General features: G+C 53.3%; 1 protein-coding gene across 17 annotated transcripts in view; it reads right to left on the reverse strand.

Annotated features, from left to right (window-relative positions):
* Positions 1 to 291: 291 nt before the first annotated feature.
* Positions 292 to 26,577, reverse strand: part of agrn (agrin) — a 165,370-nt gene continuing 139,084 nt past the window's right edge. For 10 of the 17 annotated variants that reach the window (XM_069183835.1, XM_069183838.1, XM_069183832.1 and 7 more), the window contains 19 exons: positions 26,405 to 26,519; positions 25,517 to 25,636; positions 24,461 to 24,862; positions 23,239 to 23,431; positions 22,562 to 22,777; positions 21,357 to 21,586; positions 19,246 to 19,380; positions 16,476 to 16,572; positions 15,843 to 16,007; positions 14,546 to 14,657; positions 12,040 to 12,051; positions 10,496 to 10,612; positions 9,665 to 9,848; positions 9,047 to 9,134; positions 8,335 to 8,358; positions 6,529 to 6,561; positions 3,960 to 4,184; positions 3,466 to 3,569; positions 292 to 2,876 (listed from right to left, as the gene is read on the reverse strand). In XM_069183835.1, the coding sequence (XP_069039936.1) occupies positions 2,719 to 2,876; positions 3,466 to 3,569; positions 3,960 to 4,184; positions 6,529 to 6,561; positions 8,335 to 8,358; positions 9,047 to 9,134; positions 9,665 to 9,848; positions 10,496 to 10,612; positions 12,040 to 12,051; positions 14,546 to 14,657; positions 15,843 to 16,007; positions 16,476 to 16,572; positions 19,246 to 19,380; positions 21,357 to 21,586; positions 22,562 to 22,777; positions 23,239 to 23,431; positions 24,461 to 24,862; positions 25,517 to 25,636; positions 26,405 to 26,519 (2,730 nt within the window). In that variant the 3' untranslated portion in view covers positions 292 to 2,718. The remainder of the gene's footprint in view (positions 2,877 to 3,465; positions 3,570 to 3,959; positions 4,185 to 6,528; positions 6,562 to 8,334; positions 8,359 to 9,046; positions 9,135 to 9,664; positions 9,849 to 10,495; positions 10,613 to 12,039; positions 12,052 to 14,545; positions 14,658 to 15,842; positions 16,008 to 16,475; positions 16,573 to 19,245; positions 19,381 to 21,356; positions 21,587 to 22,561; positions 22,778 to 23,238; positions 23,432 to 24,460; positions 24,863 to 25,516; positions 25,637 to 26,404; positions 26,520 to 26,577) is intronic. The other 7 variants (XM_069183839.1, XM_069183850.1, XM_069183840.1 and 4 more) reach the window with 5 other exon arrangements.

Below are 26,577 nucleotides of genomic sequence, written 5' to 3' on the forward strand. Positions count from 1 at the left end.
CCCGAGTGGCCTCTGTGTCTCACGGCCCTTTCTCTCCCTCTCTCCAAGTCCGCCCGCCGCGGAACAAAGACACGCCGGAGGAGGAGAAGGAGGTTTGTAGACTTTAAGTCGTGGTGGCAGGAACACAAGACACAGGTATTGACGTGAGTGGGGGCTCTGCGGCGCCGTAGCGCACTGTCCTTCAGGTCCGCCCCACCCAGCCGCTTCACAAAGGCCCGCCTTCCGCTCCATGTGAAGACACATAAATAAGGAATACGGGCTGGAAAAATACTTTAAAAAAACATTCTGGGATTGTTTTGTTATTGTTGTCATTATTTATTATTGTTATTTTTACATTATAGGGATAAAACTAAGGTAGTGGCTAAAGTAAGTGCACAACACAACATGAACACAGCGGTCACCAGAATCAGGCAATTTCCATTGTTTAAGGCATTTCTGAGACGGTACAGCGTGTTGCCAAGCCTGGAATTTTTATCCTATTACAGTATTTCAAAAACCCTCGTTAGTCTGATTTGTGTTTTCTGACGAGGCTTCTGACGGACAGGAACTGTGTTTTCTGCACAGCTGTAAATTTATTACCGTAAAATTTCTTTCACTTTAATGTGAAGCTGATCAACAAACGAGCCAACCAAGAATGAAATGCCGTTACGTCAGATCACGCCGTGTTCAGGGCCTGTGCAGAATCCGGCTGGAAGCTTCGATCACAGCTCTCGCTCCACACAAGCCTCCTGTATCTCCACAAGCCTCGCCCCAAAAACCACACCACTCCCAGAGGAGAGAATACAGACGTGTTAAAGACCTTCTTTTACAAAGTCCCAACCCCAGTGACGCGGATTTCCAAATGTCAAGATCGTGAATTCCCCACGACTGCATATGTTCTGTTCCAGTGTATCATACAAAAACACCTTGAGATTGATGCGTTACTAATTTACAGTTTAGATCCCAGCTTTGTGCAAAAGTATCTCTAGTAACGTGGAACGTTAGAAAAATAAAAAGCAAGGAACCATTTATAGGGCCACTGGCTTCCTACTGTGAACAAGCACGTTTTTTGTCACTTAATAAATGCAAATTGAGCACAATTTTAAAGTCTTGCAATAATGCACGTTTCAGACCAACAGAACTCTTTGATTACACTGGTTCTCTCTTTATACAGGCTATTCATCCAACAGCACAAACCCATGCACTATTGTAATTAGTATTTTTATTGTTTCCTTCAGGGCAAAGGATGACAGATGCAAAGGATCCTTGTCTTTTTTTTTCCCAGCTTCTGCAAGAACTGGGCTGCTGAGCCCAAAAGGCATCTGGAGATCGTTTCAGTTTGTTTTTCTTACATTTCAAGAATGGAAAAGGAAGTTCTCAGTTGCTTGTGAATAGAAACCTCACAAATGGACATATCAGTCTTTTCTCCATTTGCCCAAGATGAACGGAGACTCCGGCCCCTGGCGCCCAACCCTGCGCCCTCTGTCGCTGAAGGACTCCTCTGCTTGTGTTACAGCGCCCCCTGGTGGCATGACTATCACAGACGTTTCTTTTTTTTTCTCTTTTGGCACATTTTAAACACTTAAACCAATAAAAAGAAGAGAAAACAGTTTTTTTAAAAAGCACTTAGCTCTTGTTAACATTAATTATACCGTGAGGCATTAACAATGCAACAAACGCTATCAGTTCCAATTCTCCGTTGTTGTGTTTTTAAGGCCTCTCAGTATGTTTCAAAAAGGCATCTGTTATTTGGCTCAGTAGCAACCTTTGACGTTCAAACAAAATCTTCACCTAACTTCTCTTTCAAATGCTGATTACAAGACCGCTACGTCTTTGCCCAGGGCGCGACCCTTTTAGCAAGGAAAACGTGAGAGAGACAGGAAACACAAAGGTTTTGTCGGCAGGAATTTGTATATCTCATGAGATATGAGGCATGATGAACAGCTAGCAAGACGAGCTCTGCAGGCTCTCCCCGCGTGTACTGAAACCTGCACTGGCAGGTGTTTTGCATCTAAATGTTTAAAACGACGTTGGCGTTTCCTAAATCAGAAAGGCGCACAGCTCCACACGCGAGGCGTGGTCATTACACGCGTGTTTCTGTGAAGCCAAGAGCCGCGCTGCGGGGTGAGGCCCACGCAGAGCTGGAACAGCGCCGCGGAGACGGGCACTGCTGTCTGTCCCGTCCCAGACGCTGCCCTTCGGGGTCGGAACACGCTTTGTTCTGTGTGATTTCGCAGCGGGAGCTCTGTCCTCCTTACTGCCGGCCGAAGGCAGCTCATTCTTTCATTATCTTACAATCACGTACTGTAGCAAGCTAGAAGTCAGTCACAGGTACGCTCACACATAAATTAATTCTTAAAAGTATAAAAAAAGGAACAATAACAACACAGTAACACAAAGGGGCCGGTCCCGCTCGATCCCTCGGCGCCGGTCCGCCCGGGCTGGACAGTCCTGCGAGGCGGAGGGGAGGGGAGGGGACGGCGGCACCAGCGCCACCTGCCAGGCTCCAGGCACGAGCGGGGCTTCGGCCTCCCCTCCCAGAGACCTCCACAACACGAGGGCTTGCAGGGCTCGTCCGGAGAACGATGGCGTCCAACAACAACAGAGGAGCAGAAAACAACAAACCGAACCAAAACAAAAACAAACGAAAAACAACGATGTATTTTCCAATATAAAAAGCAATAAAAGTATACAAAAATAGAAAATAATTACAGCAATAGACAGGGTGGGCGGCGCCGGTTATTTGGCCGAGCAGTGCAGGATTTTGGGGCTGTTTAAGGCGTCCTCCACCAGGTGCAGCTCCAGGCCGTCCACCACCACGTCCTTCACACACCCCACGAAGCCCGTGCTGTAGGCCTTGGGCAGCTTCCTGGCCACGGCCAGCTGCTCCAGCCCGCCTGCGGGAGGGGAAGGCACACCGTGAGGGAGACGGAGCAACGGCCATTTCCCAACCGCCTTACCCCCACAGCTCAGGGTCATGGGAGCCGTGTCTCTGCCGACAAGCAACGGGGCACACCCTGGACAGGACTCACGAGCTCCCAGCCCGCCTCAGGGCTCAGGAGCCAGTGAACCTACCAGTGTGTCTCGGGACTGCGCAGAGGAAACACACTCCACGCAGATAGCACCCGAGGGATTGAGCCCAGGGTCCCAGCGCTGAGAGGCAGCACTGTGCCACTCCTCGGCACCACACAAATCCTATCACGTTATCATTCTAACGGTGAAGAATTAAATTAGATAATGAGCCTCATTAAGAAGCTGTAGCACAGTTATGTTAAAAAAGCACTTGCAAAAGTTGTTTGGAAGAAAGATGAGGAGGCTAAAAAGCGAGATACAAGTAGATTCACAGCCCCCCTACCCCCCCACCACCACGGTGAGGGACCGTGAAATGCAAAATCAGAAGAAAGGTGGTCAGCTCTGGTCAGCAGGGAGACTGGTCACCCCGTGTGGTCAGACTGCCCCCTCTGAGGCCCCCGGCTGTGTGCTTACCCAGCCACAGGGTGCCGTCGGTATCCAGCTGCGTGGCGGCCAGGGGCGACGAGCCGGTGACCGGCGCCTCGTTGTCCACCTGCAGGGAGCCGTCTCTCAGAGCCCTGCGGACACACAAGAGAGCAGGGTGCCTCAGCCCCGGCTTAACCAGGGAGCCCCCGTTTCCGACAGCAACCGGAAGAGCTGAGAAGGTGCAAATGTGAAGGAGACTGCGGGGGGGCGGAAGGAGAAGAAGGACCATTCCTTCCTTGTTTTTCTCACTTGGACCTTCACAGCCTGTGCCCTGTCTGCACAGGAGCTCGCTGCACTGGGACATTGTGACCCCTGTAATTCTGCAGCGCCCCGTTAAACACGAGGCCCCGCACAGCTGCCATGACGGCGCCACGAAACCGGATCCGGGAAAAGACAAGAACGTGTGAGCCGGAGGCAAGGGTGGGCAAACTGCGGATTTACTCAGGAACAGATTTCCTGGGAGGTGCTGGTGCGCGCCCTACCTGCTGGCCTTAATCCGGACCCAGCGGTTGGTGTTGACCCTGACCGTGGACTGCAGCACGACGGGCTTGGAGCCCAGGTCGTAGGTCATCTGCACGCGGCCGTCCACCAGCGCCAGGGCGATGTAGTCGGAGCGCTCCACCCCCTTCCCGCTCCACAGCAGCAGGCCGTGGGTGGCCTCCGTCTTGATGCTGAGCTCGAACCTGTTCACCAGCAGGGCCTTCTCGCTGCGGGAGGGGGAGGAGACGCGCGTCAGGGTCCGGCACGAGCGCCCGCGCCGCCGCGGGTCAGTGTGGGCCCGCGTCGTGTCCGCAGGACGCCGGCTGCCCTGGCACAGCAAGTACATTTCTACCAGAACTGCCAGGAGCCCCTCGGACAGCAGCCGCCCAGTGCCAACTCACCAGCAAGCCCTGCCTGAGGGGACTCACGAGCTCGAGCGCTTGATGCCACACAAACCCCCTGGCCAGCGCTCTCTCTGCGCTGGGTGGATATTAGCTGCTATGTGCCTCCTATTGAGAGAAATCCTCCCACTCAGGGTCTGTTGTGGGAGCAGCTGGTGTTTGTACTTGTGAATCCCGCTGGGAGCCTGCTGTGATGTTCCCAGGCATCGGATTCGGCTGCTGTGGGCAGCAGAGACTGTCTCCGCGTCAAACAGCCGCCTCTAACCCAGGGGTGAGATGTGTGCTGCTCTTCCCACTGCGCCGTACACAGCTTCGCGCCCACTTCTGGACAGCTCGCGCAAAAACACGCAGGAAGATCCAGCACCAGGGAGACTTCGCCCGCCGAGCGGAACGCCTCCCTCTGCTTGAGTGTAAACCCAAGCGTGGTAAATAAATTCAGTTTCTTGTCAGGTCTGTTTCAAAAAGCCCCTGTTCTCATGTGCTAAGACTCATCCTGCTCATCGCTTCCCTGCGGCGGGGCTGTAATGTTTCGTCCAGATACACTGTCACAGCTGGCAACATCTGCAGGGGCTCGAGACGTGCCAGGGAATACAATCTGTTCCTTTTGAAAAAGAGTCCGCTGGTGCAAAAATGCTTATCATTAACTGAAATGTAAAATAAGAAATGCCAGCTCTCTATCTCCAGCGTATGCTAAGGATATTCTGAGACGGATCTCCACACAAGGTTGGGCATCTAATGCGTTTTCTTAAATACGCTTCTCCCTGGTCCCGTGCCCTGCTGTTTGTAATCAGAGCGCTGTTTGCTCTGGGGTGTCCTGGGGCGCTGGAGAACGAGCGCACAGCAGAGCGTGAGGCGAGACGCACACAGCCCGGTCTGCTCTGACTGCTGGGGCAACAGAGGTTTGGGGGTTCAAGGCCTGTCAACAGAGCACCGGGACACACACGGGACACAGCACACACACTCACGAACGGGTGACGAACACAGAGCACAGGGCACAGGGCACAGGGCACACAGCACGGAGGAGCAGGGCGCAGAGAGACTCGTAAGCACACAGGACACACGGATGCGGGACAGCGGAGTCGCTCGGAGACCCCCCCAGGTGTGGGACAGCGGAGCCGCTCGGAGCGCCGCTGGGAGCGCCGCTGGAGACAGGGTTCGGGAACGGAGAGCACCCGAGTCCAGCCTGCGTGCTGCTGGGGGCCCCCACTGCAGGAGCACACCCGCGAGCCTTCAGGGGTTCCCTGTCCCGAGCGGGCTGGCGCTGTGCTATCCCGCCCTCTCCCAGGCAACGCCGCGCACTCCGGCTTTTCCTCACCGCGCCGGTGTGAAGGACGGGTGGAGACGCCCTGGGATGTGTGAGGATCATTGACTGAGCGTGGTGCCAGCCTGAGCCGCAGTCATGCCAGGACTCTTATTAGCGCAAACAGCAGACGCCCGATTATCTGCCCTACGGGACTGTCTCTGGCTTGACAGACTGAGGAAATGGAGCGGGGAGGAAGAGACAAAATCCTGGATTCTGCTATTGCTTGATCTTCCAAGCAGGCACGCAGTGCTTTCCTGGGTCTCCTTTAGATGACCTAACCTTCCCAACACAGGAGCCTGAGCTTCAGTTCCAGGCCACAGCGTCTGAATCCCGCAGGACCACAATTCCCCAGCTCTTTAAATCACTTGTCCTCTCGATCTCTGCGCGGTTTGCGCTCAGATATAAACACCCTGCAATGTACTCTGATTGAAACCCACACAGTGGAGCCCACGTACTGTAGAAGGTCTGTTCAACACCTTCAATTATCCAGAGGGATTCCAGAGCGAGCTCATTCTGCACTTCCCCATTCCTGCAGAACAGATCTCTCCTGCAGACGGATGCCCGGGAGAGTGCCCAAGGGACTGAGATCCGTTTTAAAACTAAACGTCCCGTGCAGTCCTGGATGAGACAAACACCTCTGCACTTGCCCGGAACTGAAGCCCTAGCACAGAGTTCTCCTGGGGGGGACACTGTCACCACAGGGGTCGCTGCTAGCCACTGGGCGCGCTCGTTTTCCAGGGCACGTTCAGGGCTGGGGACCGGGAACGCGACCCACGTGGTTTCGGGTTGCACGAGCACTTCCTGTGCTGACAGGATGTCCTCCCCAGAGCAGGAAAGTCATGCAGCGGGACAGCGGTGGAGACTCACCTCTGATCCGAGGGAACCTCCAGAGCTTCGGGACTTAGGAGCAGAAAGAAAATGAAGGCATGCAATAAGCAAGTGTTCAAGAGCAGTCAGTGCAATCCAGGGGGAATACAGCTTGCAGCTTGCAGTGATCCCGGCCCTGAGCGGTAGGTCTGGCGCTAGACAAAGATGAAGGCTGTGTGCTCGAGCTGTTATACGCTGAGCAAGATTCCTGCTCCACAGCAGACTAGTCAGAACAGCAACTGGGCCCTCAGCCAGCTGCAGTCTAGACCAGTGTTTGTGCTGCAGCTGAGCAGGCAGGGCAGCAGAGCCCCGCCAACAGCACACTGCAGCCTGGCTGAAACACGTGTTCCTTTTAAAAAAACAAAAACGGTTTAATAAGATTCCGAGTGAGAGAAGGTCAGGATCTGATCACAAACATTTTTTTAAAAGACAGAAATGGCTGACAATGGAGATGTTTTGCTGCACAGCAGCTCGAATGTAACAGATCAGTACCCATCTGGGTGAAATGCAAAGTTCCGCACCAAGACGTGTGAAAGTCTTTTACAGACAGTCTAGAGCCACGGCCAGCACACAGCAGCCTGTGCTCGCTGGTCTATCTGAGGAGCTCATTAACAGGCGAAGCCCCGGGTTCGAATGAAATGGCACCTGGATAACAACACTCCTGTGAGGAGGCGTTAACACTCAGCCTGCCAAGGGCACGCCCTGGGCTCCCGGGCGCCTGCAGAGGAACGTGGGCGCAAGGGCATCATCCCTGTAGCGCCTTACTTGCATAAGACAATTCCTTCATTAACATTCTGGTTTCTTTGGAGTCTGTCATGAGAAATTATGAATGCAGATATGCCATAAAAAATGACACCGCTTAAAGAAAAAAAGACCCTTCTGTGGACTTTTGCTCACCATACATCACAGCAAATCACAGCTCACGCTCTGCTGGCTTCTGCACAGTTGCTTAACAAGCTAATTAACCAGAAGAAGCAGCTCATTTCTCTCCCTCGACATTAGTGAAGACATCTCTTTTTTACTCAAGTATAAAGGATTGCTCTTCATCTCACAAAAAGGATAAGAGGCAGGAAAAGGACACTGTAGCCCAACGATGGTTTGAGCGTGTTGAGGTGATGATAAGAAATAAACCAAAAGAGCACTTTTTGTCAAAAAACGAGTTGTAAATTGAAATATGGCAGTTATTGTGATCCTGGTGAAAGATGTGAATAAAAATGTGTTTTTCAACCATCCATCCATTTTCTAACAACTTCATTCAGACCCGGAGCCTATCCCAGCAAGCACTGGGCACAAGGCGGCGTACACCCTGGATGTGACCGCAGGGCACACAGGGGCACACAGACACGCACAGACACGCACAGACACGCACACTCACACTGCGTTTATCAACCGTGAAGAAGTATTCAGGGCTGGAGTCTCGCATGCATGAGATCACTTTAACGCTGTTTTATACAAAATGCACAATCCTGCAAGCATGCCATCATGCGTCCAAGGTTTGGGGACATGTCTGCAATGATTTTACAAAACGGAAAAAGATGGTGAAATCAGAACCAGCCCGTACAGCACGAGCAGCTGGGCAGGCCGTTCGAGCACTGCGACACCTCGTGGTGATGTCATGGCACCGTTTCCCAGCAGCCTCATTGCTTTCTGTCTCTCTATCCTCTCTGAGGTCATAGCGAGAGACAGACTTCACCGAGGACTTGAAAAGGCATCTGAGTGATTTATGTCACCAGAGCTTTCCGCTCAGGGTTAGTAAAGATGAAGAGTGAAAATACAAAACCCAGAATGCATCAGGACTCTACTTACTCTGGGATCTCATTGGTCAGTTGGCTTGAGAGCAGGAAAGAGACAACAGGGAGACATGTGAGACAGACAGATAGATAGACAGACAGGCCTCAGACTGGGACTCCCCACGCACAGGTAACGCCACGCAGACAAAGACAAACATTCGAGCACGGCTCTCCAGCGGAGGGCGAGGTTGGTTCTCGCCAATCCTCTACGGTGCTGAAAACACATCTGGTCGTGTGTGTGATGAGACGAGCAGTGGTACAAGACCCCTGCCTGCCGCAGGAAACAGTGCAGCTCTCAGCTGCTCGCTCCACACTGCACTCAAGAGTCTTTCAAAGGCTCTGTCCGAACGCGGCAGGAATCTCTTTTTCAGCTCAAGCTAAAGGGCACGCACAAAAATCACACAGGCTGTACTTCACCTGACACACTCCCGAGCTACAAGACCGTTTCGGCCAGGACAGCTCATCCATGTGGCCACAGCTCATGGCTCTCCTTCAGTAAGAGCAGCAGGCTGAGCTCCGGACCGCCCCGCGGGCTCAGGGGGGCAAAGAGCAATTGTTCCTTACGGCCTCTGACCCCCCCAGACCTCCGGAACAGGAGGCTGGGGCGCAGCGCCGATCAGAACTGGGACACGCACGGTTCTGGGCCCAAGAGCTGCTCACTGCAGCAGAGCCACGGCCATCTGGACCGAGCCCCGGGGTCTGGGCGCCGCGACGGGGGAACCTCTCACCTCTTGGTCACAGCGTTGTGATACTCCAGGAACGTTCGCCCATCGAAGGCGATGGCTTCCACCTCCCCCGCCGACTTCTCGATGATGGCTGGGGACAGAGGGCAGGGAGGGCGAACTCAGACACAGCATTTACAGCCCGGCCAGCTGAGCACATCACACTGCCTCACCTCACCTCACCCTCCCTGGGGTCATAACGAGAGACGGACTTCACTGAGGGCTTCAAATAACCACTGCAGTGATGAACGTTCCCAGAGCTTTTCCGCTCAGGGTGAGTGAAGAGGAAGAAGCCTGTGAGAACTGTCTGCTGAAGATGGACGAGGCGGTGTGAGCCGCGTGCTTGGGTTGGGAATCCGAGACTGGCCAGAGAGTCAGAGTTCTACTTCAGCTGAACCCATGTTAGAGCTCACTGCTCAGCGCAGGGTGTGAATTCAGCAGATAGCTGTGCCCCGTGTCTGAATGTAGGGGGGGGACGATATCAGTTCGATAAGCCTGTCATTGTTTGATCCAGCTAACCAGCTGTGCAAACTTCAACAGCCACATCAATTAAGCAATTATGAGCCATTTAAGCAGCTGAAGTCCGATTAGGCAGTGAAGAGCCCGGAGGCACAGAGCTCTCACCGTTCTCGCAGCGCCCGCCCGTGAAGCCGTGCTGGCAGACGCACTCGTAGACCTCCAGCAGGGGGCGACACAGCCCCCCGTTCTGACACACGCTCTGGGAGCAGGGGTGCGGCTGGTACATGGAGATGTCCACGGAGTTCAGGACGTTGGCTCGCTTCAGAACCGGAGTCCCCATCAGCGTGATCTGGGCGAGAGCAGATCGGTCCCGAACAAGTTCAAGTTCACGTTCATTTGTCATCCCAGCCTTCGACAAGTCTACAGTGGAACGAGATGTCGTTCCTTCTGGTCCACAGTGCAAATACCGTGCAAATACTGCAGTTCAACTCCTAGTTTAAGAACAGGATGGCGGAGTAAAAAACAGGTACATTTTGCCGCTGCGCTGCACTGCCGAGCCACAGATGTGAGCCTGAAGTCAGTACAGAGTACTCTACACGTTTAATGATATGCGCAGAGATTAAACATCCCACCAGCTTGCAGAACCATGAAGAATGGAGGGCCGCTCCGAAGAGGAGGAGTATCGGTCCCGCGGGTGAGAGGCAGACAGCGGGAGTTCTGCCCTAGGGGAGGAATTCTGTTGAGACGTTATAGCTGTGAATTATTCCAACCTCCCCTGGAGTGGGAGAACAGGCCTTTAACAGCTCCCCTGGGCTATGATAGGATACTACAGCTTTGACAAGCAACCTGGGCTTGACATCTTGACATCTCAGCACCTTGATCAGGGGCAGAGTCTGGGACTTGAACCGGGAACCTCCCGGAGTAACAGACCCTTTACGTTAACGTGTGGCCCTTGGATGTGGGGGCCGGGATGGGGGCGGTCACTTGACCTCTCACCTTCTGAACCGCTCCCTTGAACCCGTCCTTCAGAGCGGCGGCTCTGGCCAGCCTGCTGAAGTCCGGCGCTCCGCCGATGAAGAGAGACTCCTTGAGGTTCAGCGCGGTGTGCTGGTTCTGAAACACAAGGCCCGTCGTCGCGTCAGGCCAGGCAGAGAAGGAGTGACCGCAGACCGCAGGCCTGACCCTCCCTGCCCCCTGCTGGCCCGCTCTGGAACTGCGTGGGGCTGAACCTGTGTGAACTGAAGCCCAGCTTCAGCTACAGTGGCCTGTCTGTACAGTGGCCTGTGCCACTGCCTCTCATGCCCTGGTCGCATCCCTCTCTGTGCCTCAAGGTACTCAAAGAAGATTGTACTTGACGTTTCATGACTTTGATATTGGTGCTGGGTCTTTTTACCATGGAAAAGGTCTAACAACTGATGAAGAGCAGTAAACTATAGTTTGGATGTAATTTAAAATCTGGTTTATCACTGAAACAATGATCAACCTGCACAAACACCCTGCAATTAAAGAAGTACTTTCCAATTAGGGCCACACTAATTAAAGAATGAAGGCTCTTGACTGTATGTAGGGCAGTGAATGCCTGAAGGGAAATCCTGGCTAATTGCTGTGAAAAAGAGCAGCAGCTGCTGTGTACAGTGCTGGCTGCTGGTAGCAGTATTTCTTCTGTTCACAAGGCTGAGCAGGGAGACAGGGAGACAGGGAGAGGTAGGGAGAGGTAGGGTTAGGCATGGAGACAGGGAGGTAGGGAGAGGCAGGGAGACAGGCAGACAGGGAGGTAGGGGCAGGTAGGGAGAGGCAGGGAGACAGGGAGGTAGGGAGGTAGGGGCAGGTAGGGAGAGGCAGGGAGACAGGGAGGTAGGGAGGTAGGGGCAGGTAGGGAGGTAGGGAGAGGCAGGGAGACTGGGAGGTAGGGGGAGGCAGGGAGGAAGGGAGAGGCAGGGAGGCAGGGAGGAAGGGAGGCAGGGAGAGTGGGAGAGAGGGGGAGGCAGGGAGGTACACAGAAGAGTCTTTCAGAAAGGAATTTCCAGCTCGTGTTGGTGAGGTCGTGGAGTGTTTGTGTGTGTGTGTGTGTGTGTGTGTGTGTTATTTCGTGCAGCGCCGATGTGGCAGCAGTAAGGAGGGAGACACGAGAGCAGGGACAGGGACAGGAACCAGAACGAATGGGTGGCTCACGAGGGTACGGTGCACAGAATCTCTGTTTGGCTCTGGACCTGCACTCCAACCTCTTATCAAACAGATTTTCCAGCCTAAAGCCCAATATCAGCAAGGGCCTCTGTCCCAGAGAGAAAGTGTTCTTGCTATGAGCGCTGGCGTTCTTACTCGCTCGGCTCGGTGGTTTATCTGTCAGGTGCAAGCCAAACAGAGCTATTCAGCAAATGCTTCTACTAGAACACATGAAATGGCTCCTAAGGAAACACCCCTTTAATGCTATTGTTCTAATTATGAGTAAGGGAACAATGGAACTGAGATGAAGAAGACACTGGCACACAATGATGTGAAATGCCGACAGCCCGATATGACTTGGGACACAGATCATTTACCTTTCGAGATTTCTTAAATCCAGACAGCACAGAAAAGGGAGAGGGGACAGGGGTTGAAATAAATGGAGAGAGAGAAGAGGGCGTCAGTAGGTAGCAGCATCCAGTGCACAGAGCAAAAACAGATCATGCAGGACCTCGCTCATGACCGTTCAGCACTGTACATCTGCTAACAGATGTTTTACCACACTTGTGCTTTCGCTGAGCCAATTTCTACAGCTTGCATCACGCCTAACCCCAGCCCTTGCACACCTCACACTGGCACAGTAAACCTCTCTCAGGGTTGAGCTGCACACAGACACACACCCAGCGACGGCCTCTCTGCAGCAGCCCTTGTCCAAAACTCACTTCCAGGACCTCTGTGGTGAGATTGTGTCACAAAGGGACAGATGTTTTTACAAAGGTAGCTACGTTCAGTATTTTGAGATTGCAGCACAGCAGCGACCTTTACATAACACCTTCAACAAAAAGGCTCTGGAAAGATTTCTTACGTTTGTCAACACTAGCCTGCAGCTCCATAAATTACAAGTGTTTTCTCCTTCAAACAGCACTCGCTATCTCTTCAGCAGGATTTAAATCCAATAATGAGACATGCTCCCCCTTGCCCTAACAAGACGCAAGTGACTTTGTGTCGGAAACACAACTCCATAATTAGACGTTTCTGTGTTAAAACATAACAGATGACTGGGAGGTTATTAGATTATTTCCAAAACGGATCTTAGTAATAGGATGTTTTACTGCTTATTTCATTAATTTGCCTAGTGCTCCATGCAGTTGTTTTTTCCAAACACCTGCGGCTCAGGTTGACATTCTGTTGCCTGGATACGTAACTGAGCTGAGCAAACGCACAGTGGCGCACTGCAGAGAGGCCCTGGGCACCAGTGTGTCCAGCTCCAAACACAGGCCGCACCCAGGGTGCAAGGCGCAACCTCTTGTCACGTTTAGAGATCAGCAGCCTTCTGGTGTGAATGCTGCAGATCCAGCTAATCTGGCACCGATGCCAGAGTGAAATCCGTGTTAACAACATCGGATTACTTGCAAAAATCTGTTCAAACACATTTATTAATCACCAACGATACAAATACACAAAACCCAGAAAAGGAAAAAAGGTCACACCACTTTACACCCCAAAGTCAACTACTGTATATGACTGGGCATTGCCAGAAAGTCTGGTGAAGGCTTTATAACCTTGGAGCCCATCCTTGTAGCAAAGCTTTCACCCTGCATTTTAAGACACACTCACGCCCTGGACAGGACATGAGTGTACTGTAGGACACACACACCCCTTGGATGGGACACCAGAGTATTGCAGGACACACACACACCCTATACGGGAAACGGGGCCCTGCCTCTGCTCCATTAAGCAGAGAAGGGCCGTTCAGCGAGTGCCCAGCTGATTCCCCGATACCGGGAACGCCACTTCAGAAGAGCAAAGCTGAGCTGAGGCCTCATTTCAATCACTTCACATCGCGCTGCCAAAGGTTCTCATGCTCCCAATCAGCTGATTGCAATTTGCTCACACCAGCCTTACCTCTGTGCTGGCAGAGTTACTCAGAATGAATCACTCGGGGGGCTTTTTCTGTAGTCAGTAATTGCCTTTTTAAGCAGAAACAAAACTACTGTGCAAAACCACTCAACTGCTGAAACTTTGCCAGGAGATGTTTTGTTCCTTGGGAAAGCAGGCTGGTTTGTGCAAAACACCCACCTTCCTCCTTGACCGGTTTATCACATGTGCGCTTTGAGACCAGGGTTCTGAAACCCTGGGCCTGGAGACCCACACCTGCTGGCCCTCACTCCAGCCAGTCTCTTTACTTAATCAGGTCCTTCATTTTACTAAGAGGTGACGCGATTGGAACAGTTGTTTTTCTGCTGACAAGTTGTAATTTCATGTTATTTGTGAAATGCAATACAGTGGTTAAAAGGCGAACTCTAACGTGTTTAAGAGCTGGAAAAATACAGTTTAAATGTATTATTTACTCCAATTATTAAGCTGATTGAAGGTCCCAGTGTGGGGGTCCCCATGACCAGGACTGAGGAGCCCAGCTTTACACTAGGGGGTTTGGAAATTCCTGGAGGGTCTGGGTTTTTGTTCCAATTGATATCTGTATAAGACTGCTCACCAGGCTCTGATGGGATTTATAGGTAACCACACCTTGAACGCAGCCAGTGGCTTTATCAGCTGTAAGAGACCTCAAGAAAAATCCCAGCTGTGCCTGATTTCGAAAATAACGGTGCTAAGTGTTCAATCGACACCCGGAGCTGGAGGGAACAGCAGGGGCCCCAGGCCCTCCAGGAAGCCAGTTTCGACCCCGGGCAGGGCTGTGCAGAGGAATCCCGTCCCCCTCCACAGCCCACGGGAAGCCCGGTGTGCGCCCGGAGAGAGAGGAAGAGGAGCGATCGGGATCGGCGCCCACAGTGACTCCAGGTGCACCCTGCAGACTGGGAGCCCCCGTTCCCCTGGAGCACAGCGGGGCCACAGGCCGGGTTTGGTGGCGGCGTCACCCCTCACCGGCGACTCCCCCCTCACGCGGTCCTTGTCGTTGACGTTGATCTCGCCCTTGCGACTGGCGCGCTCCAGGCTGACCGTGTTCCAGACGTCCATCTCGATCCTCTCCTTGCTCCTGGGGACAGGAAACAGCAGGCCGTGAGCGAGGCCCAGAGGGAGCGGACCGGAGCCTGGCCCAGCGCGAGAGTGTGTACTGTACTCATGCTCTGCCAGTTCTCCAGGCGCTGACGCTAAGGGCTACAGATGTGCACAACAGTTTCATCGCAGGGAGTTAACGGACCCTCTCAGGTTTTTGACGGTACGCCAGGTGAGCCCGATGGAATTGTCAGTGATACTGGGCCCGATTTCTAAAGGTGAGGAGGAGACTTCGTCTTTTAAGGAAAAAAGGAACGGCAGTAACTACAAAAAGCACTTAGAAAAGAAAGGCTTTCGTACAGAGAACAAAGTACCTGCGACTGCTACAGTATTTGGTAGGAACGAACTGCTCAATAACCACCTATTGAAGTACAGAGCTGTGTTTTAGCACAGTATTACTTCTCAACTTGTTCACCACTGTTATTGTAAAATATCCTTTTACAGTAATGGCAGGTTATTATAGAACACTAATACACTCTTTACCTGCTGCTGGTCCTCAGATATTCTCATGAAGTTATCCCTGACTGTGTGATTCTGCTGTGGGGAGCTTTCAGGAGATACAGATGCAGCTCAATACTGGAGCTGTGATCCGGGCTAAGACTGTCCTGACGGGTTTAGTTCGAATGGGCTTGGTTTGAGGACCTTAAACCAAGGACCTTAAACCAGGACCTTCTGTTTCTTACTTTTGATCACACCTTGGCCCTTTGAAACTTAATGTGAGGGGAGACAAAGATGAGATTTTTGGGGTTTTAAATTATGAACCAAGGTTGGTTCCTCTAGATTGTGTGTCTCGACAGATCCGCTGTTTCTCCTTTATTTTAACGGGGACATGGCTGATGGGTGATACCCATCTCTTCTTCTCTCCAACCTGTTCGTCTCGGGATTCAATCTTCCGATAACCGAACTGGCCGCCTGTGTCGTTTCACGTTGGGTTATTTTCAGCACGTCTCGTGCAAGACATTTACTCACAAATTATTCCAGCACCAAATACATATCTACTATTAGGCTGTCGGAAACAGCACTGCAACCCTGAAATCCTACTGAATCGTAAAGAGTGTCTGAACCGTGGGCGGACTGCCACACCTCTTCCCTGCATCGGGACACAGGTCAGTTAAAAGGCAGTGATGAGCAGCCCTGTGTGTCCTCTTCCAGCCCCCAAGCTCACCTGATCACAGCCGGGCCCTTGCCCAGGTCGTATCGGAACTCCAGGAACCCGTCGCTCAGAGCCAGGGAGATGAAGTCCCCTTTGCCGTCTGTTTTCTGCCCGTTGTAGAAGATCATGCCATTGGGGTCCTTGGCCAGGAACACCAGCGTCAGGCTGACTTTCTGCCTGCAGGGACACAGCACAGGGGAGCCTTACAGACGCCCCGATGCACGTGGTCCCCAAAACCCACGGGGCCCGCACCTACTCCTACGCAGAGTCAGGCTCGCAGCCCAGATGGAGATCATTTCGCACAAGCATATTGAATCTGGGAGAGTAACAGATGAGGCCTGCTATTTTCACTCCAAAGTGCTCATATATTCCCATCAAATTGCTCCATAAAATTAAAATTAAGCTGGCGCCATTAAAATTAAACAGAGCCATAAACTTCCATTGCCCCCTTCCAATGAGTAACACTAATGTACCACCTGCCATTCGTTTCCCCGCCTCTGTTCAGCTAAAACACAAACAAAACCCAACAGAACCGTGTCTGAAGCGTCTGAACCCTGACCGCTCATTTATCCTCAAAGTGAGCGGAGAGCTGCCGCACAGAGACACGGGCTGCAGCTCGGGGACGGGAGACGGAGAGGGACTCACTGCAGGTCGTGTCCGTAGCTCTGCAGTCCCTTCAGCTCCAGGTACGAGTCCCCGTTGAAGAAAGGCATGAAGGTCTCTCTGGCGCCACTTCTCGATTCTGTCAGACACGAAGGAAACAAACAGGGAGGGCCCCCCGTTAGTGCCTTCCCAGACGACAGCCCTCAGAACCACACGAGGAGCGCCACGCAACAGGGCTCACGGAGGCCCGCACACCCGTGGGGGTGACACAGTGTCCGAGAGCGAGGTCAGAGAATCCCAGCCGCCGACAGGCGCACTGACTTCCTGGACTCCAGGTGACTCTACTGCTGTGTCAAGTCCCAGTCATGAAAGATCCCAGCCTCTCGGCCTCCACAATATGTCTTGGCAAACCCTCGACTGTATCGTTATCCCTCTTGATAACTCCAGCATTGGCTTGAACTTGACATTCAGCCTTGTGCTGTTGCTCTTCAAGCACAATCGGAAATAACTGGGGGTCAGCATTATTTGCTTCCTTTCAGATTTTGTCTCCATCAAAATTGTTCTGAGTTGTCTCTCAACAAGCGCTCATAGCGTACGTTCTTAAGAGGGGTTCAGGGCTGAGTGCAGTGGTCCTGATTCGTTGTTACTGCTGTTGTACTACTTGTTAATTTTGGAGATTAAAAGCCCTGATCATGCTCTGCAAAACCTGCTGATGATAGAGGGGAAAACTAGAACAGCACCAAGGACAAAATGTGCAGGAGAACTGCAACACTGAGACTGGGCAGATTGATCCTACTGTAACTGAACAGGGATTGGTCCCACTGGACAGGAATTGATCCCACTGTAACTGGACAGAGATTGATCCCACTGGACAGGGATTGATCCCACTCCAGCTGGACGACAGGGCCACTGCATGCCGATCCATGAGTTGGGTGAAAGCCAAGACAAGTAACTCAAGGGATAATTAAAAACAGTACATTATAAACCTTCCCAAACTGCTCGGCATTTCGTCCTTTTTCAGCTGTTACGGTTCATTTAGATCATTATTCGCTAGAATGAATAAAGCTCTTAAATTTTCAGCTTTAAACCCCTCCAGATTAAGAACTGTATTTTTGTTCATGGTCTAACAGGCAGTTTTAAAATGTGGCGCTGAAGGGTGTGGTGTCACTTTCACAGAGTGAGAATTCAGAAAGGTGTTGCTGTAGGTTATATATTGTCTGCCACAGACAGAACTGGAGTATAAATCTTCAAGGGGCTGGAACCTTGAGCCACTTAAAATGTGTTTTCTAGCACGTGTTCCTGGCAGTGCATAACCAAAGTAAGACTGAAAATAACCTCCTCCACCTCCTCCAACACCATGAAAACAATGCACAAGAGACATTATGCAAACATATCAACACTAACAGTCTTTATATGTAAAACAGAAGTCCTCCTACTACAGGATATGAGTGTGGAGTAGCTGCACCGGGTCCTCACGCAAAAGAAACTGTTCCTCAGGTTTCGCTTGGCAGGTGTGGCTCCTGCCGTCATTCCTGTTTAGGGGACGCCTGAGAGGTGCTTTATTTGAGCAATGGGGCGACAGCTCAGCCCGAGGGTCACTCTCTCACCCCGGAGTCAGGAGAATATCAGATCACTCTCGTCAGCTCGGTTCAGTTCACTGTCACATGCACAAGTGACAGGTATGCTCCAATACAAAGACACTGAAGGAACCTCCTGGGAGCTGGTCTGTTTACACTGTGCGGCTGAACGATCCCCTCGCCCAGTCCATCAATTCCTCTTTCTTGTGTGTTTTCCAGGGCCGTCTTTTTCCTTTATTTGAGGCGCAATTATTTCTTAAGCCTTTTTCTCTTCCTTCCTTCAATTCTCGTTTTTTCAAAGGCTTTGTTATTAATCCGGGGGCTGGTCTCCACGCGCAGCTTCCAAGCCTTCTTTTGGAGCCCAGTGTTTTTTCAATTTAATTATTTTTTCAGTACGGCTTTTCGGTTTTCGAAAGAAAATTGCGCGTAGGTTTTTTTTCTCTAGCTGTTTTTGCCGAGTTTATGTCTAAAACCCCGAACCGCTAATGAAGACTTCAAACAAACAGGCCGAGCCCTGATTCTGCAGCAAGGCCGCGCAGACGCTTCTGAACACAACACCTGTAGGCGGGCTGGAAGCCGAGCTGCTGAAAAGCCAAATTAAAAACAGATAAAAACAGCACACATGCCCAGCGGCCCTGGGCCACTGCCAGACCCCCGGGAGGGGCTTGTGAGTGTTTGATCTCTCAATCGGAATTCAGGACACCGGTTAGTGAAAAGATCTCGGCACGCTCTTCACTGCGCAGGAAGAACAGCCCCGTCCTCTTCCTGTGTCTCGAACGGAGAAGACAAGTGGGGACCCGACACAAGTATTCGAAATCCTCCAGGGCCTCGGCAGTCAATCCAGCAGGCGTCTTCAGGATCAAGAGTGAAACACAGACCACGGGGCAGGAGTGCAGACTACAGGGAGCTGCGTTCAGAGCCGAGACTCTTTACACTCCTCCAGGCACAGAGGGTGGTGGGGGTGGGGAACAAGCTGCCCAGCCATGTTGTTGAAGCCAACACCTTGGATTCTTTCAAGAAACAGTTGGGCAGAGATCCTTGGCTCATTTAACTCCTAACTTCCAAATGAGCAAGATGGGCCCAGTGGTCTCATACTGTAACCTATCCTCTGTTCTTACAATCTTATGTTCAAATGAAACTCATGTCTATACACTGAGGGTACTGTGGAGCCTTCCACAGCATGCTCAATGTCAAGCAGACTGGTTTCCGATGTGCCGGGTGTGGCCGCCCTTTACCTCTCTCGCAGTGAGTTCCCTCGCGTCCCATTGGACAGACGCACTTGTACCCGCCCTGGGGCAACACCTGGCACTGGGCGGAGGGGTGGCAGTGGTTCGGCTCGCAGGGGTTGTGAGCGTCTGCACAGGTGGGACCTGAATTTGACGACAGAAAAAAAAGAGAAAGAAATCCAACACAGAACTCTCATGGCTAGAAAATCACATTCAACAAATCCTAATTCAGAAAGATACGTTCTTCTCTAACCCTTTGAAGACACTTAGAGGCTAAAAGCTTTTTTAAGCAAGGCCAGGATTTGCACTTTAAAGCAGATCTTTCTTAAATGGGATTTATCGGAGAGTTATTAAAATGGAAGATTATGATATGAGGGCTGCGTCACGCTTGTGAGACTGGCTTTCCGCCTGGAAATATCCCAAGGACATTGATTCCAGTTGCAACCGGAATACATCAGCATCCACAGGCAGCCCCAGGAAGCCAGGAGCTCGAACAAATGTCCTAATAAAATCCCACTGTTCTCTGAAGAACCTTCCGCTGGAGTAAAAATAACTGCCGCATCTCGGAGCCTTTAGCGTGTCCGTCTTCCTCTGCTCTGCACAGCCTGGCATCGGCGTCACCCTCCGCTGATCATGTCATCTGTAGAAAACTATCGCCGTCTGAGCGAGACAACCAGTTTCTTTCCTTATTATTTTTTTATTTCTCGCGCGGAGGAACCGCTTCAATAACGAAGCAGCTGACTCAAGTGCCAGGAGCGTGCAAGGAGGGTGCCCGTCAGCCTGGCAGGTGTGCAACGCGGGTGCCACGCTTGTGCCTCCTAGGAAGGCCAGCCTCGCCCTTTCACGTCCCGGGGGAAATCAGGAACGCACGAGCGCAGGGCTCAGCTCCGGCTGCAGGGCCAGTCGCACACGCCTGCGTTACTAGTGTGAAGCTCATAATTATCCCTGCGCCGCCGAGCTTGATGAGCAGAGACATATCGCAGAGGCGCACGATGTCACTGAAACACTCTGCGTAGCGAGATTTATCACAGAAGCTTCTGGAGGCTTTCGCTAAATTGGCGACAGGCGGAGTATGACTAACGTTAACTTGGTGTGAGTCACCCTTCAGAAGAAAGCTTTGCAAATTCTGATGTCTGGAAACTGGAAGGAGCTCGGTTACATCAATCTGGGCCCAGACCGCAGGAGTCAAGAGCAGCGTGCGTGACGAGCCTCGAGCCACGAAAGCCATGGCAGACGCAGAGAGTCTGTCTCCTCCGCGCGCTCCGGGAGCCTGCTGCCCCCTCACGCCCCCCCACCCAGCAGGAGCCCAGCTCCGCCTCAGGATCCAGCATCCCAGAGCCGGCACAAACTCGGCAAAACCCCCGCACAATAATAATCATTCCTCACACTTCTATAGCACTTTTCTGGACACTCCACTCAAAGCACTTTACAGGTACCCCCCCACCACCCCCAGTGTGCAGCCCCACCTGCATGATGCACCAGTCCGCTCCCCACACAGCAGCTCTCAGTGGGGATTAGAGCAGAGTGATGAAGCCAGTTCAGAGATGGGGATTATTAGGAGGCCATGACTGGTGAGGGCCAATGGGAAATTTGGCCAGGACGCCAGGGTTACACCCCTACTCTTCTCGAGAAACACCCTGGGACCTCGGTTTTATGTCTCATCTGAAGGACTGTTTTACAGTATAGTGCCCCCGTCGCTATACTGGGGCATTAGGACCCACACAGACCATAGGGTGAGTGCCCCCTACTGGCCCCACTAACACCTCTTCCAGCAGCAACCTTAGTTTTTCCCAGGAGTCTCCCATCCAGGTACTGATCAGGCTCACGCCTGCTGAGCCTCAGTGGGCTGCCAGCTGTGAGATGGAAGGCAATATGGCTGCTGGGACAAACTGGCGCAACACTGGCACAACACCGGCAGAAAACCCAGAACGATCCCGGGACAAACTAGACAGAATCCAGCAGAGGCCTGGCACGACCCCGGCTGGCCTCCAGCTCCCACTGCTTGTGGCTTCAGTCCTGGCTGAAGACAGAACCGGAGCACCAGCCTTGCAGCCGGCGCTGGGAGCTCCCATTCCCCTTCCCGAGCACGAGCGTGTGTCAGACCCCTGGCCCTGGCCTACCTGAGAAGCCGTGGACGCACTTGCAGTGGAACATCTCGGCCTCCTTGGCCAGGCAGGACGCCCCGTTCCTGCAGGGGTTGGGCAGGCAGGGGTTGTTGCCGCACTCGCCCACGCCGCTGCCGTACAGGACCTCGCCCCCGTTCTCCTGCAGGTTGTACAGCATGTTGTTGACGTCCAGCGCGCGGACGCAGCCCACCAGGCCGGCAGAGGCGGACGTCCTCTCCCTCACGCTGCGGGGGGAACAGGGGGGTCAGCCGCGAGAGCCGGGGAGCCCTTCCGGCCCCAGCTGGGGCAAGGGCCTTTATTAAACCAAACAGCCCCCGCCTCTCTTGCAGGGGTGCTACACTCGCACAGAGATGACAGCTGGACAGCTGCATTCCTTCCTGAGCCTGTGTCCCAGAGAGCACCAGGAAGAAGCAGGAGCATCGGGAATCTGGAGCCTATTAAACCCCTACAGCCTCACTAATTAATCCATCCACCCATTTTCTAACTGCTTTATCCAGTCCAGGGTTGCGGGGGAGCCAGAGCTATCCCAGCAAGCAACAGGCGCAAGGCAGGGTACACCCTGGACGGGACACCAGTCCATCGCAGGGCTCACAGACACAGACACACACACACCAGGGCCCAGGAACCAATTAACCTACCAACCAGGCCTGCAGGAGGAATCTGGGCAGCTGGAGCAAACCCACGTGAGCCCAGGAAGAACATGCAAACTCCACACAGATACTGCACTGGGCCCTTAATTGAACCCAGGGCCCCAGTGCTGCGAGGCAGCAATGCTAACCCCTGCAACACCATGCCACCTATTTCTAATCGATTAAGCGCTTTAAATCACCATTTCCCTGATTACAGGGAGGCCGTGAAGGGAACGTCCTGAATTACCAAACTAGTGTGCTGTCTGCAGGCTCGAGCCACACCTGACTTTCCCTGGCCCTGCGGCCCTCTGGGCTCCGTGTCTTCCCAGTTTCCCAAGGCCAGCGGCTGGTTATTCAGCACAGTGCAGACTGGACACACCGCGAGGCTCCTGAAGAGCTCTGAAGGAGCTGTCGGTTTGCAGTGGGAGCTCTTCCTTTTCCCAGGGACAGATTTCCATCACTGAACCTGGCGTGTCTGGGCAGTACTCTGCTGCCCTGCTGCCCCCTCACCAGCCCCCGCCCGCCCCCGCCCACGCCAGCCCGACGCGCAGGGCGCGGCTCGGCTCTTACTCCGCCAGGAGCTCCTCCGGGACGCCCCCGATGAAGAGGTCGGTGTCCAGGTTCAGGCCGTCGGTGCCCGGCGGGCTCTCCCCGGTGACGTGCGCCTCGCTGTCCACGCTGAGCATGGCGCTGCGCCGGTTCCGCGTCACGACCACCTGGTGCCACTTGCCCAGCTCGACCCGCACCCTGCTGGTGAGCACGCCGGTGCCGGAGCCGGTGTTGAACCTGTGGTGGCGTCCGAGACAAAACCATTTCAACGAGCCGGCGGCGAAATAGCGGAAGAGCCGGGTGAGTGGCCCGAAGTCCCATTTTCCGCCCCGGACACCCCGGAGTCTGCGGAACACAAGTCTCGAGCGACAGGGGACCATCTGGCCAGTCCGGTAGCCAGGATCTCATCCAGCTGCTTCCTGAAAGAAACCAGGCTTCCACTCTCCCACAACTCTTTTAAGAAATGGAACAGAAGATCTTTATATGCTTCTAGAAGTGGTAACGCCTCTGCCTCTTGTGTCATTATTTAGCATTACTTAATATTAGTATGACGGCGTCTTTGCTCAGCAGCTCCTCCCCTGGTGCACGGCCGGGTGAGATATTCACTGTGCACTCTGCCTCTGAGAGCCCGCCCTGCGCCGGCCCGTCCCCAGCTCACGGGGAGCCGCGGGTGGACAAAGTCTCCCTCGCGCACTGACCTGAGCTCCACGAAGCCGGACGCGAGGGCGAGGGAGACGAAGTCCTTCCTGCCGTTCTGCCCATTGAAGAGAAGCAGCCCGTTGAGCTCGGAGGCCCGGAACTCCATGGCGATGCGCATGGTGTGGTAGGCCTTCATGGTGGTGAACGCCAGGTAGGACTTGCCCCCGAAGGAGGGGATGTAGTATCTGATGACTTGAAGGGCGAGAAAGAGAGAGTTTGCGTGACTTTCCCCGAGCGCGGCCAGGCCAGGAGCGGAGGAGCCCTGCGCGCGCGGCGAGCTCCACGGCCCACGAGCTCCCGGCAGCGTGCAACCCGAGCTCTCCTGCCTCGTGTCTGCGGATCGTGACTGGCTGCTTGCAGTCCTCACCGCCGCACGCGCTCGCACGCGCTCGCACGCGCTCGCACGCCCGGGGATCTGATCACCCCCCCCGTATCGCGTGCATTCACGAGAAACCGAGGAAGACTACTGGAGCCTTCGTCTCCGCTGCTGTTTCCCATGGCTTCCCCGTGAAGTCCCGCTGCAGAGAAAGCTGTATGATTAATGCTCCCCATTTTCTATAATAAGCCTGATTAATGAAGAGTTTTCTGCATTAGGTAAGTGCTCAGCTAGAGGAAAACATGTCTCACTGAGCCAGCACTTAGGAGGCCTTGAGTCAATGGTGCTACACACAAGTCACTTCCACCAACAGGCAGCAATTACCACTCTGCTGTAGATGGGGGAGGCGACACGAGACGCTTCGCTCACTAATGGGCAAAACAACCTCACAGCACCACACACAACTGGATGTGTTATTTCTCTTATCTTTATCTTCTTCGTTCTCCGGCTTTTCCCAAGGCTGGAGATGTGTCAGAAATCCCCACCACCTGACCTGCACAGTCCAATTAAAAGCCAATTAGCCAATCCGACCAACAGGAAAAAGCCCGAGCCACTGAACCGCAGAGCTGTTCTCTGTGTGGTGATTGTATAGTGTGAAATCTTCTGCAGCGGAATGAGGCACCCAGGGCTGTGTTCCAGATAAAGACAGATCTCTTCAATTGAGCTTATTTCGGAACAAGGAAGCAAATACCGAACCATCGTTTTCAGCGCAGGCCACGCCTGTGGAGAGCGTCCGGCTGTGTTAAGTCCCGGTTCGGTCTCGGGCGGCTCCCCGGGTGAAATGTGGGACTAACTGGCTGTTTTTGCTCGGGGTTCCTCGAGCTCCCCCCCCCGGCGACGCCCACCTTTCTCGCACACGGCTCCTCCGCGGCCGGCGGGGCAGATGCAGGTGAAGTCCCTCCCGTCTTCCTCGCAGGTGCCGCCGTGGCGACAGGGGTGGGACTCACACGGCCTGGGGGGCTTCTTAGGCTGGGGCACCAGCCTGGCTCTCACAGGGGGGGTAGTGAGCGGCGGGGAGGTGGAGGAGGGGACCGGGGGCGTAGTCATGGTGGGGGGGCGGCGGGCAGTGGCCGGCGCGGCCGTGGTGGTCCGCCTGTTGCTGTAGGGCCGTCGGGTAGTGGCCCGGGACGTGGTGCTCGGCCTCCTCGTCGTCGCGGTGGCAGTCGGCAGGGGGGTGGTGGTGGTCGGCATGGTGACAGTTGCCGTGGTGGTGGCGGTTGTGGTGAAGAAAGGCAGGGACACCAAACCTGGAGGGCAAAGCATCAGATGTACAGCAGGGGGCATCACCTGCGTCACAGAGACCGCCCAAGCAGCCAGGAGTGTCCATGCAGCCACTGAGCTGAGCAACGTGCTGGGATGTTTATTAACCCTCTATGCTTCCGTCATACGGGTACGCTGCTGTTGCACTGCCACGCCCCTACAGCCCACGTTAATGACTGCCTCTCATTAACCTACCTCTACCATACATGTCAAAAGCTCACTCCCCATAATTTCTATCCCTTTATTTTATTCTGTTGATGCATATTTTTGCACATAACCTGTTACCTTTTTGTTGTTTTGCACATTGCCTGTTGTTGTTTTTTGCACACTGCCTGTTGTCTCTGTCTTTCTTTTGCTACACAATTGTATTGTTGTTGTTTTTTTCTTCTCTTTGTACTACTTATGTCCGAGAGCTAGCTAAATAGCATTTCGTAACACCATATACCATGTATATGAGTGTAATGACAATAAACTTGAACTTGAACTTAACACCGTTAATACTCTGCGGATAGCACAGAATGCCTACTACTGGAGAACTGCAGTCTTCTTCCTGGCTGTCTCAGGCAGGATGCATGCAACTAGCCAGGAGCTCTAACTGTGCAACGAAGACAAACGTAAAGACAGAAGAGACAGAGCTTTACCGAAATTACTGAACCTGATGTTGTCCTTCTCCGGCTTCTTCACCGAAATAGCTTTAGTCTTGGAGGCCTTCAGCTGTGTGAGAAGGGCGTTCTCAATGTCTTCCACAGTGTACTGGGTGTCTGGGAAAACAGGCAAACAGATGACACGTCACTGTAAACCAAGCGCTTGAGACTTGCACCCTTCTGCTGTCTGGGACTGGGACATCCTTGAGTGGTGACTCCTCTGCGGGCTCCTCACAGGTCTGCAGGCAGGAAGGACAGATGGGACTCCGAAGGACGCTCTTTAAAATGAGCTCCCTGCTCATGAAAGAGAGTTACTTTCTCCCCAATCAAATTCAGATACACAGTGCTCGATATGACCCAAGGAAGCTCAGCTCTTTTATACCGCCGCAGATGGGAAGATTATGAGACATCAAGGACTGCTTTTACAATGGGCTTTTGCAAAACATTAAACGGCACCTATTAAGGCAAATGCTGTAACGAATTTTATGCGTTTTTTAGAATCGCTCTGAAAATCTTTATGGCGCAGTTGGAGATGAATGTCGGAGGGCTGCACACACGAAAGTGTTAGAAAAAACAATTCCTTCTCTTTTTTCCACGGAGGCATAATAAAACTCACAAACTAGAACGACTGCAGCTCCCAGTGTGGACAAGAGCCACAAGAGCAACAAGAGCCAGAGAGCCATCGAATGAAAGAGCCCAGCTCGGCTCTTTTTAACTCTTTTTGTGTATGTTGCAACAGCTCCGTTCTCCTTCTGAGAGCTGGGACAGGGGCCCGCGCCAGCAGCCTGCCACTGTGAAAGAGGGACTGGCACGCCGGATCAAAACCGCAGGCTGGATCTGCGGCCCGGGCACCAGGAGCGCCCCAGACGACGGCCGACAGCTCACCGGGATCGAAGTGGGCCTCCACGAAGGCCAGGATGGAGCTGCTGGGAGCCAGGCTTCTCACCCGGACGCTCTTGAAGTCCTTCTGCACGTCCGACTTCCGGAACAGCTCGTTCAGCTGGAGAGGAAGAGTTGGGAAAAGAGGATCAGCCGGGATGCTGTTGTTAAATTCCCAT

Source organism: Lepisosteus oculatus, chromosome 25, assembly GCF_040954835.1.
Source record: "Lepisosteus oculatus isolate fLepOcu1 chromosome 25, fLepOcu1.hap2, whole genome shotgun sequence".
NCBI classification, from domain to species: domain Eukaryota; kingdom Metazoa; phylum Chordata; class Actinopteri; order Semionotiformes; family Lepisosteidae; genus Lepisosteus; species Lepisosteus oculatus.